This window comes from Ipomoea triloba, chromosome 13, assembly GCF_003576645.1.
Source record: "Ipomoea triloba cultivar NCNSP0323 chromosome 13, ASM357664v1".
Taxonomy (NCBI): domain Eukaryota; kingdom Viridiplantae; phylum Streptophyta; class Magnoliopsida; order Solanales; family Convolvulaceae; genus Ipomoea; species Ipomoea triloba.
The window spans coordinates 1,046,964-1,063,337 of record NC_044928.1 but is presented as its reverse complement, the minus strand read 5'-3'; the positions used below and the strand labels follow the sequence as shown (position 1 = coordinate 1,063,337).

Genomic DNA, 16,374 nt, shown 5'->3' with positions numbered 1-16,374 from the left:
GGGAAGAACATTAACCATATGTTCTTGAGGCAAGCACAAAGGAATCCAAGTTTCCACAAGGATTAGAACAAAGGTTGCCCCATTTTCATGGTGTATCAACCTAAGTTCTTGAAGAACAAAAGCTATTTAAGCCCCAAATCTACCCCTATTTCCATAGAAGAGAAAATGGGTTTGAAATTGGGTTGGCTTAAATCTTCCATCCAACTTCCATTGAAATGAAAGACTTTCCAAAGACACAATAATCATTGGCCATTAACTATTGAAAGATAGAAATAAACCCAATTCAAACTCAAGAACCCTAAATGGGTGTTCATCCCCTTTTATGCAATAATCACATAACAAGCATCAAAATAGATAATACAACCCTAACTCAAGCCCATAAACTAACTACTCATGATTAAATAGCATAAAGAACACAAAGACACAAGTAATAAACATAAATCTTGCAAAAGAAAAGAGATAAAGGAAAGAAAACTTCTCTATTGAAATGGGTGGAAGAATCTTGAAATCCAAGCTTCAAATCCAAGATTACAAGCTCCAAAAGTGTTAAAATACATAGATCTAAGTCTAATCTAACCTAAAAATATGAAAGGGAGTGAATGGGAGTGTTTAGGGTTCAACCATGGGTAAAAACCGTGTTCAAAATGCTCAAAACGAGCTTAAATAGTGAGCAGAGCAGGTCCCAAACGGCCTAGGAAACGGCCGTGTCAGTGGCCGTTTGCCTCCTCTTCAAAAACTGCATTTTCACACTGTAAATCGGCATAAATCAAACGCCCATGTACACGGCCGTGTCCCAGGCCGTTTGCCAACACTCCAGAAATTGCATTTTCGAACTCTGTGCAGCTGCTTTGACTTCTAGGCTGTTTTTCACCATTTTCCGTTCAGAATTACGAAATTTGTATCTCTAGAAAAGTTGTAGCCCTTGAAGTCTTCTTTCCAATGGTTTAAAGATCACTTAATTTGGAAATTTCTAGGCTGAGATATGGTCCAATTACTAAGATGTCGACGTGCAGAAATTTCAACACATTGATCTTTTGCTTCTCTTTTGTTTTGGTTTGTCTAAATGACAAAGACCATTGAAAATACCAATCTTAGGCTCCCTTGGAAGTGTTGCACCCATCTACATAGCTTCATATTTGGCCTCCATTTGACTCCAATGCCCACCAAAATGCATGAAAATGCTCATCTTTGCTTCTAATGCTTTCCAACTCATACTCCTTGCAAAGTAACACAAATAAGCACTAATTCTCATGAAATTTGGAATGATAAATAAACAAAATAACTTAGTGAAAGGGGGAAAATGTAGACAAATAAGCACTTATCAAATCTCAATCGTACATATTTTTCTAATTGATTTGGATCTAATTTTGAGCCAAAGTGCATTAAATTGCCATCTTCAATGCATATTTCCTTGCTTTCTCATGTAGATATGGTTTCATTCTTGACTTGAGAGCTTTTATGGTGTTTGTTAGTGTTTTAAAACCATTGTAGATCAAATTCAAAAGCAATGGAACATTTGAAGACATGCTTGGAGTCAAAATGGATGAAGAATGCTTACATTGAGGCCTCGACGCGTCTAGGATCATATTCGACGCAAGTCTAGAATTTCCAGTATGCAACAAGTTGAGCCAAGATTAGGGCTCTACGCGTTGAGAAATTCCAGTAGGCAATGTGTTTTGAAAATCCAAGGCTCAATGCGTCGAGCCCTTGTCTCTACGCATCAAGAATCCTGTGTAGTGATTTTTTCCAGCTCTGCAGAATTTCCCATTTTGTCCCTGTTTTGATCTCCACTATAAAGGGCTCATTTTCCCAAAACTCTAAAACCAAGCTGCGTTTTTTGGAGACAAAAATGAGTGAGTGAAAGGGTATTGTCTTTTCAAGAAGTCAAAGAGGGATCAATCACTTTTGGGAGAAGATTGTCACCTCAAGAAGCTCCAAGGACTTTGGAAGGAAGAAGGAAAAGCTTGGAATGAATGCTACATTTGGGAGAATCTCTTCCCCTTTTCCTCTACTTTCTTAGTTTTTGTAAACCTTTAGCATTTGTGCTTTGAATTCAATACTAGCCATGATTGGCTAAAACAACTTTGGAATTTTTGGGTGAAAAGTGTTTATGAACCCTATTATGCCTAATTCTTCATGTTTTAATGATTTATTTACATTTGGGTTTGATAACTTGTATTGCAATTGTGTTTTATATTGTTGTTGCTTGTGATTAAGGATTCAATTGTTTGTTTCAATTGCTATATTTATGTCTTGATGGGAGTTAGGATATAAACTAGGGCACCCACAATTGCACTTGGCTATTAATTCTTGGAAAAGAGTATTTAGTTAAGAGTTTTAAGATGCTTGTTCTTGTTCTAGTGTAGGAGTTATGGGAAAAATTCTCATCTTGAGTGCATCTTAAACACTTGTCTAAACCAAATTAAATATTTCAATTTAAATTGGCACTAGGTGATTAAACACTTGAATCCCGAAAAGTTCACTCTCTCTCAATTATTTTCATCAATTAGCTTTCTTTATTCTCTTTTACTACTGCATTTGCAATCAATCAATCACAATTGTTGCTAGGATTAGCTTCTTGTGAATGGATTAGTAACTAATGTTTGATACGCCCCGCTTCCCTGTGGATCGATAATCCGATACTTGGGTATTTGTTTGTTACAAATTATGCTACAATCATTTTACAATGGTTGAGATATCAGAAATCGTATGCAAATAAATAAATAAATAAAATAAAAATAGTCTTATATATTAATTGTCAAGATTCAGTTCATGCATAAACGGACACTCTCTCCAATAATTCAAAATTGAGACTTTATCATTACTAAGTCAATTTTCATGCCAATTCAACTAGAATTGTTGTCAATGTTGCCTTAACTTGCTTCTACACAAAGAAGTGTGACATCAGCTCCTTGGATCATAGCTTTGATATCATAAAACTAATTAAGGAAATGCACAAAACACTGATGAAAGTAGGACAACAACGTAACTTACTCATTCTTGGCCGGGTGCTAATATTTGTAACTTTGTATGTATGCATTTGCATTGCTCAAAAGTCAAAATGATTTTATCCATTCATTTGGATACATCAATGGCTAAAGGTGGTTGAAAAATAAGGGAAAAAAATAAAACAAAATCATTTTATAAATATTGCAAGCTTTCGGATTTACAGTAATTATAAAATTGATTTCATAATTTTTTTAACTATGGACCTTAACCATTGATGAATATAATGCGCAACTAAATTCAATGTTGGCATTTTATAGGAGTTTATTTCTATATTTAAAAGGGGATTGAAGATCCAATCTATAACATTTACCTAAAATCACAAATTTATGGTATTTGACCACAAAACTATTTGAACTATATCTCACTCCCTTAACATCCATTCCAATATGACAATATGACATGCCTTGGGACAATTATGAATGGAACAATTCATCAATCCTTAGATAGTACTCAATTTATGACAATAAATGGCACAAATTACGGAGTAAAAAATGACAAATGTACTCTCAATGAATAAAATTATCATCACATATCTTGATTTTATTTAAACAAAAAAAAAGAATAAAAATATTCACTTTTTATTCTGAATCAAGTAAAATAGAGTTAATCACCATTTTGGTCTCTCAATTATTTCCCAATTGTCAATGTAGTCTATAGTTTTCAATTTCAATCAATTTTGTCTTCCAGGGACCAAAATGATAATTTTTACATTTTTAAAATTTAGTCAATTTGTTCCCTTAAAAAATTCAATTAACGAAATTTTAAAAAATTCGATGATCAAATTGGTTAAAATTGAAAACTAGGACTAGATTGATAGTTGGGAAACAATTGAGTGACCAAAATACGATTTCTCCAATAAAATATGTTGCATTAGTATAAAAAAAAAAATTTAAAATGTAAAATACATATAATATTGCTCTCAGATATTGATAGTGAAAAAAGTTGATGCATTGTATATAAATATATATATGGAGTATAATTTTTTATTGGCATCAGAGTTAACAAAGGAATCTTTTGTGAATTGTGATGGCAGAAAATAAAAACCGCATTGGAGTCTTGCATACTCAGAAATGAATAAATAAACAACAACTCCAAACATACTTTAATTTGTCTGCATGTGACTAAAACTTTTAGTCTCATGTTAAAACAATATATTAACAAGAAATTATACTAAGACATAATTTTATTTCCTTATATCGTCATACATTTTCAAGATTCTACCGTCCACCGTCCAACAATCCCTCAACCACTGAATGCCTATTACGTTAGATTTGGCATTTTACCGGCCTCCGCCCAACAGGAAGTTTGCAGCTCCATTAATCATGGATAAAATTCAAAACATTTTGCTCAGTTGTTTTAGTCTTAGCATGAGTCATGAGCCATTAAAAATGCATTTTTTTTTCTAAAATTAACTTTTATTCCCATAATTAAGTAAAATGTAGTCCTAGGAAAGAACGAGGTGACGTTGAGGCCACCTGAGTTAACTACAATAACAAGAACAATACCCCTTGACGTACTTTTGGAGCTAGCAGTTCAACTGCTCTCCCTAGGTTGTTTCCTAGACTTTATTTGTCTGTTTAAGGTTTCAACCTTTCCTTGCACTTGTTGTATATAAACCCCTCAAAAACATTACATCAACACACAAAAAAACAGACAGACAGACAGACATCTCAAGAATAAGATCAGAAGAGCAGTATAGTAATAATAAGACAGACAATAATGGCAAGTGAAGCAGCAAAACTGATGCTTCATTGTGTCTTTGCAGCAAGCATATCATTGTCTGACACGGAGATCGAACGCAGGCCTTACCACCGCAATTGTGGCTGCGCATTGCACGCCTTGAAGTCGTCGCGAGCAGATATATGTTCCCATCGTTGCACCATTTCCTTCCCAAAGAACCAAATCAAAACTGATAATAATAATGCATTATCTGCAGGCAAGCTCTCTTTGTCTGCAACTTCCCCATTGTCAGGATTAAGCGCTTATTAGTAGTTTTATTTTCCTCGCATTCAGTCAGTGTCACGTTTCGATGGCAGGATGCTCAGATCAACCTCGATCTTTCAAGCAGATGGCATTATTAATTTATTAGGATAATGAAGCCAGAAGAGAGTGGCATTATTATTTCTAGGTGTAATATAATGATTATATATGTACATTGTTCTGTTAAGTCTCTGTAGGCATGTATTATTCATTTGTATTTCTATCACTGCAAGTGTGAAGGAAATACATACAGTACAGTTCCAGTAAAAGTAATTTCGATCTCGATCTTCTCCAAAATTTATGTTTCATGTTTTAAGAATGAATCTTGACAAAGTAGCAAAGGGAATCGGGGGAACTACAAGAAGGTCAAAGAATAATTAATCATATGATGTTCTTGAAAATAGCTTAGTTCTTAGTGAAAAATATAAGAATGTGATGTATGTTCTTGACATTGTCACAAGTGAAAAGACAGAAGACTACTAGAGGACAACAATAATTTGTCTGCAAGCTAAGCTGCAACACCATTAACAAAGGAGATATTATTATTAGTTATTAACTCATCATCCAGTATCTAATTTAATCGCAATAACTGCAATAACAAGAATCTACATAGTTTGGGAGAAAGAATCCGGTTGTTATGCTATGGACCCGGGCTCATGTTCATAATTTTAAAACTTTATTAACAATTTTAGAACTCTATTTCACAATTTTATAACTCTATATTCAACCGTATAACACAATTTTTTAAACTATATAACAAAATTGTGAATATTGAGTTACAAAATTGTGAATAAATTCTTTAATCTAAATAACAAAATTGTGAATATTGAGTTAAAAAATTGTGAATAAATTCTATAATTGTTGGACCTGGATCCACCTTGCAAGGTGTACCGAGTTTATATCATAATTCGCCAAAGAATCTACATAGTAGAAACGAAGTGCAGGATTGAGTAAGGTGATGAGAAATTCTTCTTTCACAGGCTTTAACTATAACTCCATTCTTAGCTTATTAACCATTAAGTAGTCTTTATTCTTTCTGTCATTGATTTTCCATTCCATAAGATCTGATCTATAAAGCCTGTTTTACAACAAAGCAATCATTATTGTGTAGATCACGGTCCAAAAGACTCATAAAATACATTATTCTAACACATAAAAGTACATTATTCTAATTCATATAATACATTATCTTACCCTACAAGTTTGAGACAGTTGATAAGCGGACAAGCCTTCCTTTAGTGAGGGCCAAATGTAAGTCGTACCATGACTAAAACACAACCAAGACAAGCCTTCCTTTAGTAAGGGCCAAAGGTAAGCCGTACCAGGACTAAAAGACAACCAAGACACGACGGAAGGCCGCATTGTGGGGATTTGAATCAATTGGAAACATGAATATGAAAAAATAAAATCGGAAACATGAATATGAAAAAATAAAATTCAGAATGATAGAAGATGTGAATAATTGAATTCCTTGTACGTCATGAAGATGGGTTAATTACTCGGACTTAGAATTAATCCAATGAAACTAAAATCACCTAAGTATTTTTGGGCAAGTCTAGAAACTCTAGCTTTAACATGGTTATAAAAATATACTAGAGAATTTTTAAATTAGATCTCAAAATATTTTTTGTAAAAAAAAAAAAAAGAAGAAAAGATATTGAAAAAAGTTTACCATATCACATATGAAACCCAATAAATTAAAATTTAATGTAACTATTGAATGCAAACCAAATTGTACAAACTTTCATTCATATCACGGAGAAAATTTGTGAAATTCCTTTATGAATTTCTTGAATCAAATTATAATTCGTGACAATAATAATTACACCCAAAAAAATCCGAGCCGTGATGACAAATCTACCCCCATCACAATCCCACTTTCCTCTGTTGACCAACAGCGGGGGCAGCATACCTAGACGAGAAATTACGCAAAAGCCCATCATCTTCCTCTGCCGCCGTCGCCGCCGTGCCGTTATCGAAGTTGAGCGCATAGCTCTGCGCGTCGTAAATAAACTGACCCTTATAACCGCCCTTCAACTTAGGGTTACAATATCTCCCAATTTTCCTCAACAAATTCTTCCATCTCGGCCCCGCCACGACCTCCGATAACTCCCTCATCTTCTTCGCCTTTCCCTGCCACCATGGCTCCCTCCCAGCGCCACTCTCGCCGCCGATCAGCGCCCTGGTGGTTCCCTCGCCGGAGCGGAGACAGAACAGCCTGAAACAGCCGCACACCGTCGGAGATCCCGCCTCTTCTTCGTCTCCTATCGGTGAGTTATTAGCGGTCATGAACGCTTGGCTTTCTTGATTACCAGACATATTCTACCCTAATTGTGTATATACAAAATATGAATACAAATACAACTGTGAATGTATAGATTTTCGCCGATGAAATCTGATCTGCGATGAAGAGATGAAAGGGGGGTTTATGGGGTTTATATACGTAGGTGTTACCGTGTGGGTTTTGTGTGTATAATTTTGGGTTGGAATAGGATTATATGATGATAAGGATGTGTGATGTGTCTATTTGACTTTGACTAAAATACTCAATACTAAGAAAAGTGAACTATAAAAATATCTCAAATTCTCAATATACTACACCAAGTAATAATTAAAAATATATATAAATGTCCCAAATGCACGGGTGGTGGAATAGGTGAAGAATATCTCTCGTATCATGTCACGAATTTGATTATTATTAACATCTCCTAGAGTCTCACTCTCAGTCAAGTTCATCGCATAGGATGTAGAGTTTTCTTTTATCATTCAAAAAAAAAATGTTTGTATATAATTCTCACAAACAAATGTTTAATATATTTTTGAGTGGATTTTCCAATGTCAAATAACAGTCTTTAATATATAGTATAACTATGTAATCAGACATGCGTAAGTGTACTTAGTCTAGTTGATTGATAAAATTTATTTGTTATAACTGAAATTGTTAATCATTGGTTATATAATTAAATATAGTTAGAATAGAATAATAATATTGAAGAATGAATTATATTAATGTTAAGCAAGAACAGAAGAGTAGGAAGGCGTTGGATAGTAGCGGTCGCAATTAGTTGGAAGTGATAATTGGATGTGTTGACTTGGGTGTTGCAAACGTGGGTTGTCAGAGTAAAACGTGGGGCCGAGGAGGAAACTGGGGAGTGTTTGCACATCTGAGATTTGAGAGTGGGGTTGGTGCACACGTCGACAGCGCGTAAGAGGATATGATCGTGGCCCTGTAGCTGTAGCTGTGGATAAGAACACATCCATACAGCTTTTGGGTTTTGCCATGTTAAGTACAGACCTAATAGCAGGTGGTTGCGGGATATGGAGGGTGCTTCTGAGAGCATCCTTATCAATTGGAGTTTATTCACGATTTTTGAGGAGTTTTTGTAAGTATGATTATGATAGAAAAATGGGAGGGGAGGAAAAAAAACAAAATAAAAGAAATTTGAAAAAAAAAATTAATAAACTAAAGTTTGTCAGGTGCGCCTACGCGCCCAGCGAGAATTCCTTTCCACGCGAATTTCTGCGTCGCTTCTTCGTAAGTCATGGGACTCACTTTTCTGCTAATAACTCCTCCCTTGCATGAGGAGCTCAATTTTCTCACTCCAACTCTCTCTCTTATCCATGTGGGCTTTGCATCGGACATTATCCCCTTAATCACTATTGATGGTGACGCTATGAGAACAAATATGTTCACATGCAAAATATGAAGGGGGAAATGTCAATGTACAATGTCCAATATGTTGTCGTACCCAGAGATTGCAGGAAAATTTTGACCACGTCAGTGGCACAGTCACAGAAGGCCAGCTAGGGTTTAGAGCATCAGAACTAAAGTTTTTTATTTTGTTTTGGAATGGTGCTGAGATATGGAGGGAAGAGAAGGTAGGAGAGGGAGAGGATTGGGGTTCCTTTGCAACGTTCAAGTTTATTGTGGGCTCCACCTGGAAAAAGAAAAAACAAAAAAATTAAAAAAGGAACAAAGTTGTGCGCGTTTTGCACACAGCAGCGCCTGCGCGGACACGTCAGCGCTTGACAGTTTGCTTTATTTATTATTATTTTTAAAATCATTTTTTTTTATTTTTTCCTCCCTCATTTTCTCTTTTCTAATCGCACTTACAAAAACTCTTCAAACTCGCAAAAAAACTCCATTGATAAGAATGCTCTTAGAGACTGTAATGGGTCATAAATTACTATATCCACCTCATTGGCTCATCCACTCTTAGATACTCAAAAAATGACACCTAGCGGAGAGTAGAAAATGAAAGTAAATGTAGTATTAGTGTATTACTTTTGTAGATAAATAGAATACGAAGTAGGTGGCCCCACAAATACATAATGAAAGTTAATAAAGGGTGCATTTAGAATAGCAACACCAGAGTACCACTTAAATCGCCGGTACCACATTATTAATAGTGCAATTAATCCGTTGAAACTCGTACCGATTTGTTATGCTTTTACCACATCCCCAGCAAGATGGGCAAGAGTATCACTTCAACCGCTGGTACAACGTTATTGATGGTGTCATTATTTCGCTAACACATGTATACCGGAAATTCAACCCTAAACATCACCCTGACAAAGAGAGTTAGGGTACCAAGTTTACCGCTAGTACAACATTGAGGGTGATGCCATTGATCCGCTGAGATCTTAATCAACGCACACAAACCAACTAGCCAATTATGCTCCAGAGTTCCCTAGCCCACCCGGGATGATTTTATGGATGATCTTGAAAACTTGATTAAGAATAACAGCTTTCGTTTTGGCCACCATTGCTTGGACCCCATCAAATATAAGTGCATTATTCCGTGTTCGCCAAATGTGGTAGACTGAACAAAGGATCGCCAATGGACCAATCTTTGAATGGGCCTGAGATCCACACGCACCCCGATAGCATGCAAATTGTTTTAACATAACATGCACACCTTTCTAATACACCATGGCATTATGTTCCTAAATCAACTTTAGCCAGTATCTTTCATGTGATGTAGCCATTAGCCCATTACACATTTACAAGTGATGTACATGGTATTTCACATCAATGAACACGGCCTGCATAAAAATGGAATATTTCTTCATGTATTGAGTATCACTGCATATTCTGGGAGAACCCTTTCTTCAGTGTAAGCAACAAATTAGAGATAAAAGCACAAATCAATGTGACCAGGGAACAAACTACATCATCCAAAGCAGACCTTAGGCTAGTCTGGATTCCCTAATGCTAGGCTTTCCAAAATTTTCACAATAGTCGAACAAAATTAGAAGGAATTTATTTCGATTTCCTTTGGTCGGAAACCCTTGCTCCCATAATCTTGCAAACGGGATGGTCTTTCGGTTGGATGAGCTTCAGAGCTGGATGAACCTTGAGATCCCCCATTAGTATCTTCTGCCCAACATCCAGCTCGCTTAGATCCACGTCAATGTAAGGAGGAATGATATCAGCCGGGCAGAGGAATTTGACCGTTTTCTTGATAATATTCAGATAAGACCCTGCCAAATTGCTAAACTAATATTAATATGTAACTCGTTGGAAGGAAAATGTGAATGGTTGGTAGTTTGGTACAGTAATTTGTCGTTTCCATTTTCATGAAACAATGCATCTATATTGTGTTCCACAAGATGTTTACCGATATAATGGTTTTGCCAAATTAGTTTTCATCGTAGGCTAGTAGATAAGAACTGCACATGGCAAATGTATAGCATATTTGGACTTTTGGAGTGTGTGTATATATTCATATTAACGCATACTTCATAAGCTTAGCTGTTGTACAAGAAATCAGTAGCGTATTTCACATACCTTTTTTCAACCCGGGGGAGACATCATCGCCTCTGAAGACAACTGGAATGTCAACCTTTAGTAGAGCACTTGATGGAGCTCTTATGAAGGTAACATTAAGTAGAGCATCAGTGCCTGCATGCAAATGAATCTGACACAAATCAAATAAACAATAAAATCAGTGCATCTTAAAAAATACCCAACCTTTAGAGTCTATACAAATACAAAGTTATTTGACTTATTTATATGCAAAATTTACCCCGTCAAGGCATTAGCTAGGCAGTATAGCTGAAAGTGAATCCAGGCATTCAAAATTCAAATATGGCTTAACCTATCCTGTTAAATTAAAGACTCCTTCCATAATATGTTCTATCAAAAAAAAAAGTGGGTGGAAGCCAAGTAGTGAACAAAATCATTGGTACTTCATGTTATCAAGTAGATTGCAAAATGTTTTCTTCTTTGAAGGTGTAATTACTAACAATAACCAATTTTTGCGAGACACTTCAGCAACATTTGAGGAAAAATCCTCAAGATTTTTAAAACCAGGTGATCCAAACCAGCTATAGACCGACAGCTACAACTTACAATAGCAAGAAACAGTAAAATAAAATTCTTGCTTTGTTTTTTCAATATGGTATGATGTGTCAGCATCAAACAGGATTAATTCCCACAAGTGTATGCCAAATGCCCACTCAGCATAACCATGGCAACCTCCCAGCTGGGCATCAGGGGGCATGGTCCCAAGGAATTCGATCCTAGACCTACCCCACAAGTTTGCACTTGCTTACCAATGAGCTAACCAGTTAGGTTAGCATAAATTTCTTCTTAACTACTGATTCTATTATAAAGTTTCAAACTTGAAATTTTCTTCTAAAGTACAGAGTACTAATCAAAATCAGAACAGAAGTCCTGATATCTCTCACTTTTCCATCCTCTCCAGTGCCTCTCTTTTTATCTACCTGGACACAATTCCATCAGCACCAGTAGCACCTTCTCCTTAACACTACCTCACTTAATCAGCAATAGCTTATTGTTAAGCATGCAAGTAGATAACTATAAAACAAGCCAAATAGCATAGTAAGAAGCTCAAAACTCAAGTGTCTAATCCTCAGCATACCTTTGTGCTGAACTAGTTCAAGAGACTTGAAAGATTAAACCCTACCACTACATTTCTACTTCAATACACATTGAGTATCAATAGAACAAAGGAAACTCAGGAAATTACAAAATATTCTAAAGATTCTTAATAAACTTTGCTGAATCAAAGAGAAAGAAACTCCATAGACCATACCTGTCTAGGCAAGACTCTAACTTTCTCGACGATCTCCTCGGAATCAAAATTGGGTCGGAGCTCAAGATCAAACAGTCTGGAAAGAAAATACGTTCGGCCCAAATGGGTAACGAGCTTCCTGATCTGATTGGTCTGCACGGAAATGAGGCGCTTGTTGCCGCCGTGCTGGCCATCCTCTTGCTCGAAGACTATGCTGGGAACTCGGCCGGCTTTTCTCTCCTTGGAGGAGATGTTCTTGCCGGAGATTGCTCGCGGGATTGCGTGGATAGTCTCGGCGTACTTCGGGTCGGGTCGTGGGAACCCGTCGAGGTATGTCAGAGACGGGGGCTCCGGGGCAGGGGAATCCGGCGGGACGGCGACCGCGGCGGCAGACTGGGAAAAGTAACGGAGACGGTGGTGTAGAGCTCGGGCGAGTATAGAACGTTGGATCAACATTTCTGCTCTGTGCTGTGTTTTACAGAAACGATAAGAGAGTGGGGTTGAAGAAGGGTTTATTTCTCTCAGAATCGCAGAAGATTAATGGGCCAAAAAATATATACTTACTTTTCATAAAGAACTAAACTAATAAATATGTAAATAGTACTACGTAGTTGTTATACAGAGCACACTGCGTGGAGTATGATCATCGAATAAAACTGCATTAGAAATAAAGATATTTTAGTGTTACCATAAATAGTTAGTTACAATAAGACCTAGGTGCTAATTGGGCGGTAGTGAAGCGCCTAGCATCTAAACAACCTAGGCGGGTCTCTATGCGACTAACTAAAATAAATCAGTGCGAATGTGCGAGGGTGTGTGTGATATATATATATATATAATGAAAAAATTAGCAAGCCCGAGCCGACCGAATTAACTCGATTAACTCGATCGAAATGAACGAATTAACTCAGCCGAGTTAGGCACTAGGTGGCTGAGTCGAGAAATTAGGTGCTAAACTGGCGCCTAGGCAACCGGTTGCAACAATGAGTGTTACTATAATAAAATTAGTGTGTGAAAAATGAAACTAAAAAATAAAACACAGCCAAAGATCTTGTGATCTAGTGGCACCCAGTTTACACTTTTACATGGAGGGAAGTGGGTTTGAATCTTAGTGGAGGCAGCTGTGACTTTTTGTGCTTCTGTACCAGAAAAATGAGACTAAATCAAGAGCCATAAGATATGCGAAATAAGAGCATCTACATCAATGGTGCAAAGGAGGTTCATAGTACAAAAGCTTATGAGGTGGAGGGGAGAGAAAGGAAATGAGTTGCTCTACAAGGTGCTGGATAATGGAACAGTAGATTGCTTTGTGGAAAATGAAGGAACAGCTACGCTGTGGGCGTATTGCGCACAGCACATGCGCCCAGCGGGCGCGTGCAGTGCATGGGCGCGCCTCACGCTGACAAACTGTTCTTTTGTGTTTTTTTTTTAATCCAATTTGTTTATTTATTTTTTATCCCTCATTTTCTCTTTCCTAATCACACTCCACTCCATTGACAAGGATGCTCTAAGTACTAAAATTAGAAAAAGGATATTAAGGTAGATAAGAGAATTGAAAAAAAAAAAAAAACCAAAACATCTTTAAAACACAACATAATCTAGCTAGAACCAAGTGTAGGAAGAAGAACTGGTAATTAGTAAGCAAGGTGTGAAATTTCAAAAGCAGCAAGCGTATGTTTTGATGTGGAGCATGAGGGCAAGGAATGCTCAAATTCAAGCTCTGAATTTCGTTGGGAGATCTCACCACAACATTCTCACCCTCATCACACCCGGAGCCTCAGCCACCCTCATCGAAACACAACAATCCCATGCCCGCATCGTCAAGACTGGTTTTTCCGGCGACACTCATGTCGCCAACAAGCTCCTCTCACTCTACGCCCATCACCACACCTTTGACGACGCAAATCTCCTCCTTGACTCCCTTTCTGAACCCGACATCTTCTCTTTCACTCCCCTCATCTACGCTTCTTCAAAATCCAGTCTTTTCGATCAAACGCTGAGGATATTTTCCAGGTTGTTGGCTCAGCGCCTTGTTCCTGATGCCCATATTCTCCCCAGTGTCATCAGGGCCTTGTGCGGGACTATCCGCGCGGAATGCTGGGCAACAAGTCCATGGCTATGTTTTAACTTCTGGGCTTGCATTGGATTCTTTCGTCCACTCCTCTCTTGTTCATATGTATGTGAAGTGCAACAACTTGAAAGATGCGCATAAAGTATTCGACACAATGCCCAGCCCGGATGTGGTTTCTTGGAGTGCTTTGGCAGCAGGTTATGCCAAAAACGGGGACGTGGTTAACGCTGGTAAAGTGTTTAGCCAGGCGGGGCGATTGGGGATTGAGCGGAATTCTGTTTCGTGGAATGGTGTGATTGCGGGGTTTAATCAGAGCGGGTCTTTCTTGGAAGCAGTTTCAGTGTTTCAGGAGATGCATTGTAGAGGTTTCGTAGCCGATGGAACAAGCATTTCTAGTGTTCTTCCAGCTATTGGTGACTTGGGGGATCTTAGCATGGGCATTCAAGTACATGGTTGTGTGATCAAGTTAGGTTTCAAATCAGATATATGTATAATCAGTTCTCTTATAGACATGTATGGGAAGTGTAGTTGTGCACTAGAGATGTCGAAGGTGTTCGAGGAAATAGATCAAAAGGACGTGGGCACTTGCAACGCGATGGTTGCAGGGCTTTCCCGGAATGGTCTTGTGGACGATGCTTTCAAGGTTTTTAAGCAGTGTAGGGATGAGGGAATGGAATTGAACGTCGTTTCGTGGACTTCCATGATTGCTTCTTGCTCACAACACGGTAAAGATGTCGAGGCTTTAGAGCTTTTCAGAGAAATGCAGAGAGTTGGAATGGAACCAAACTGTGTAACTATCCCCTGCTTGCTCCCAGCTTGTGGCAACATAGCAGCATTGATGCATGGCAAAGCAGCACATTGCTTCTCCCTTAAACGCGGATTTGCAGACGATGTCTATGTAGCGAGCGCATTAGTTGATATGTATGCTAATTGTGGAAGGGTTGATCTATCTCGCCTTACTTTCGACAGGATGCCTACCCGCAATCTGGTTTCTTGGAATGCCCTAATCGGTGGATATGCAATGCATGGGAAGGCCACAGAAGCGATCGAGATCCTTCATCTGATGCAAAGCAGTGGACACAAACCTGATGCGATTAGTTTCACTAGCATTTTATCCGCGTGTAGCCAAGTTGGCCTTAGCGACGAAGGGCAACATTACTTTGACATTATGTCTAAGGATCACAGAATCGAAGCCAGACTAGAGCATTATGCTTGTATGGTGAGCCTTCTTGGTCGCGCAGGAAAGCTTGAAGAAGCCTACTCCCTTGTCAAGAAAATGCCATTTGAACCAGATGCTTGTGTCTGGGGAGCATTATTGAGTTCTTGTAAAATCCATCACAATTTGAGTTTGGGTGAGGTGGCTGCTAAGAAACTGTTCCAACTTGAACCAACAAATCCTGGGAACTACATTCTCTTGTCCAATATTTACGCTTCTAATCGGAGATGGAATGAAGTGGACAGAATCAGGGATACGATGAAACAGATGGGTTTGAGGAAAAATCCTGGATGCAGTTGGATTGAACTTAAGAACAAAGTGCACATGCTTTTAGCAGGGGAGAAATCACATCCCCAGATGGGCCAAATCATGATAAAGTTAGGCAAGCTGAGCTTGGAAATGAAGAAGTCAGGTGTTTTGCCCAACACTGATTTTGTGCTGCAAGATGTGGAAGAAGAAGAAGGAACACATTTTGTGTGGACACAGTGAGAAGTTGGCTGTAGTTCTTGGAATTTTGAACACCAGCAGAGGGTCTCCTCTCAGAGTCATAAAGAATCTTAGAATCTGTGGGGACTGCCATTCCTTCATGAAATTCACATCAAGCTTTGAAGGCAGAGAGATTTTTGTCAGAGACACAAACCGTTTCCATCACTTCAAGGATGGTGCATGTTCTTGTATGGATTATTGGTGATTGGATTCTGTTGTTTACAGAATTATCTGTTGCTGGAGACATTCAAGATGGATCAGTGACTGAATAGGAGTGATACTTGTCTCCATTAATGGCCACACCATTCACAAGGTTATCAATTTTCCATTATTCGGAGCAACCCTAAGCAACTTGGTCAGAATGTTGATTTGGTAATCACGTGATTATAAGTTCGAGTTCGACTTTTAAAAGTGGTTTATTGACATTCTTGGTCTGAGACAATTCATTATGGACAACCTAAGTTGATTTATCTTGTTCAGATTGTTTACCAGCTAAGCTCACATTGCGAGATCTACCTACTACACATTTTAAGGCAGTGGCTATAAGGATCACCCAAAAAAAATCCATTATT

At 37.9% G+C, this 16,374-nt stretch overlaps 3 protein-coding genes across 3 annotated transcripts; 1 reads left to right on the top strand and 2 right to left on the bottom strand.

Annotated features, from left to right (window-relative positions):
* Nucleotides 1-6,672: 6,672 nt before the first annotated feature.
* Nucleotides 6,673-7,397, bottom strand: LOC116002569. Its single transcript, XM_031242736.1, has one exon. It carries the CDS (start codon nt 7,306-7,308, stop codon nt 6,856-6,858), a length of 453 nt encoding a protein of 150 aa, XP_031098596.1. The 5' UTR covers nt 7,309-7,397; the 3' UTR covers nt 6,673-6,855.
* Nucleotides 7,398-10,014: 2,617 nt separating this feature from the next.
* LOC116001745 (50S ribosomal protein L25-like) lies at nt 10,015-12,565 on the bottom strand. The gene is made up of 3 exons (XM_031241680.1): nt 12,051-12,565; nt 10,781-10,910; nt 10,015-10,473 (listed from the first exon to the last, which is right to left on the bottom strand). The coding sequence occupies exons 1-3, from the start codon at nt 12,483-12,485 to the stop codon at nt 10,253-10,255; spliced, it is 786 nt and encodes a 261-aa protein (XP_031097540.1). The 5' UTR covers nt 12,486-12,565; the 3' UTR covers nt 10,015-10,252.
* A 1,109-nt stretch (nt 12,566-13,674) lies between these two features.
* Nucleotides 13,675-16,241, top strand: LOC116002897 (pentatricopeptide repeat-containing protein At1g20230-like). The gene is given in 3 exon segments (XM_031243081.1): nt 13,675-14,100; nt 14,102-15,777; nt 15,779-16,241. Coding segments are annotated over 3 exon segments (2,295 nt in total). The 5' UTR covers nt 13,675-13,710; the 3' UTR covers nt 16,008-16,241.
* The last annotated feature ends 133 nt before the right edge of the window (nt 16,242-16,374 follow it).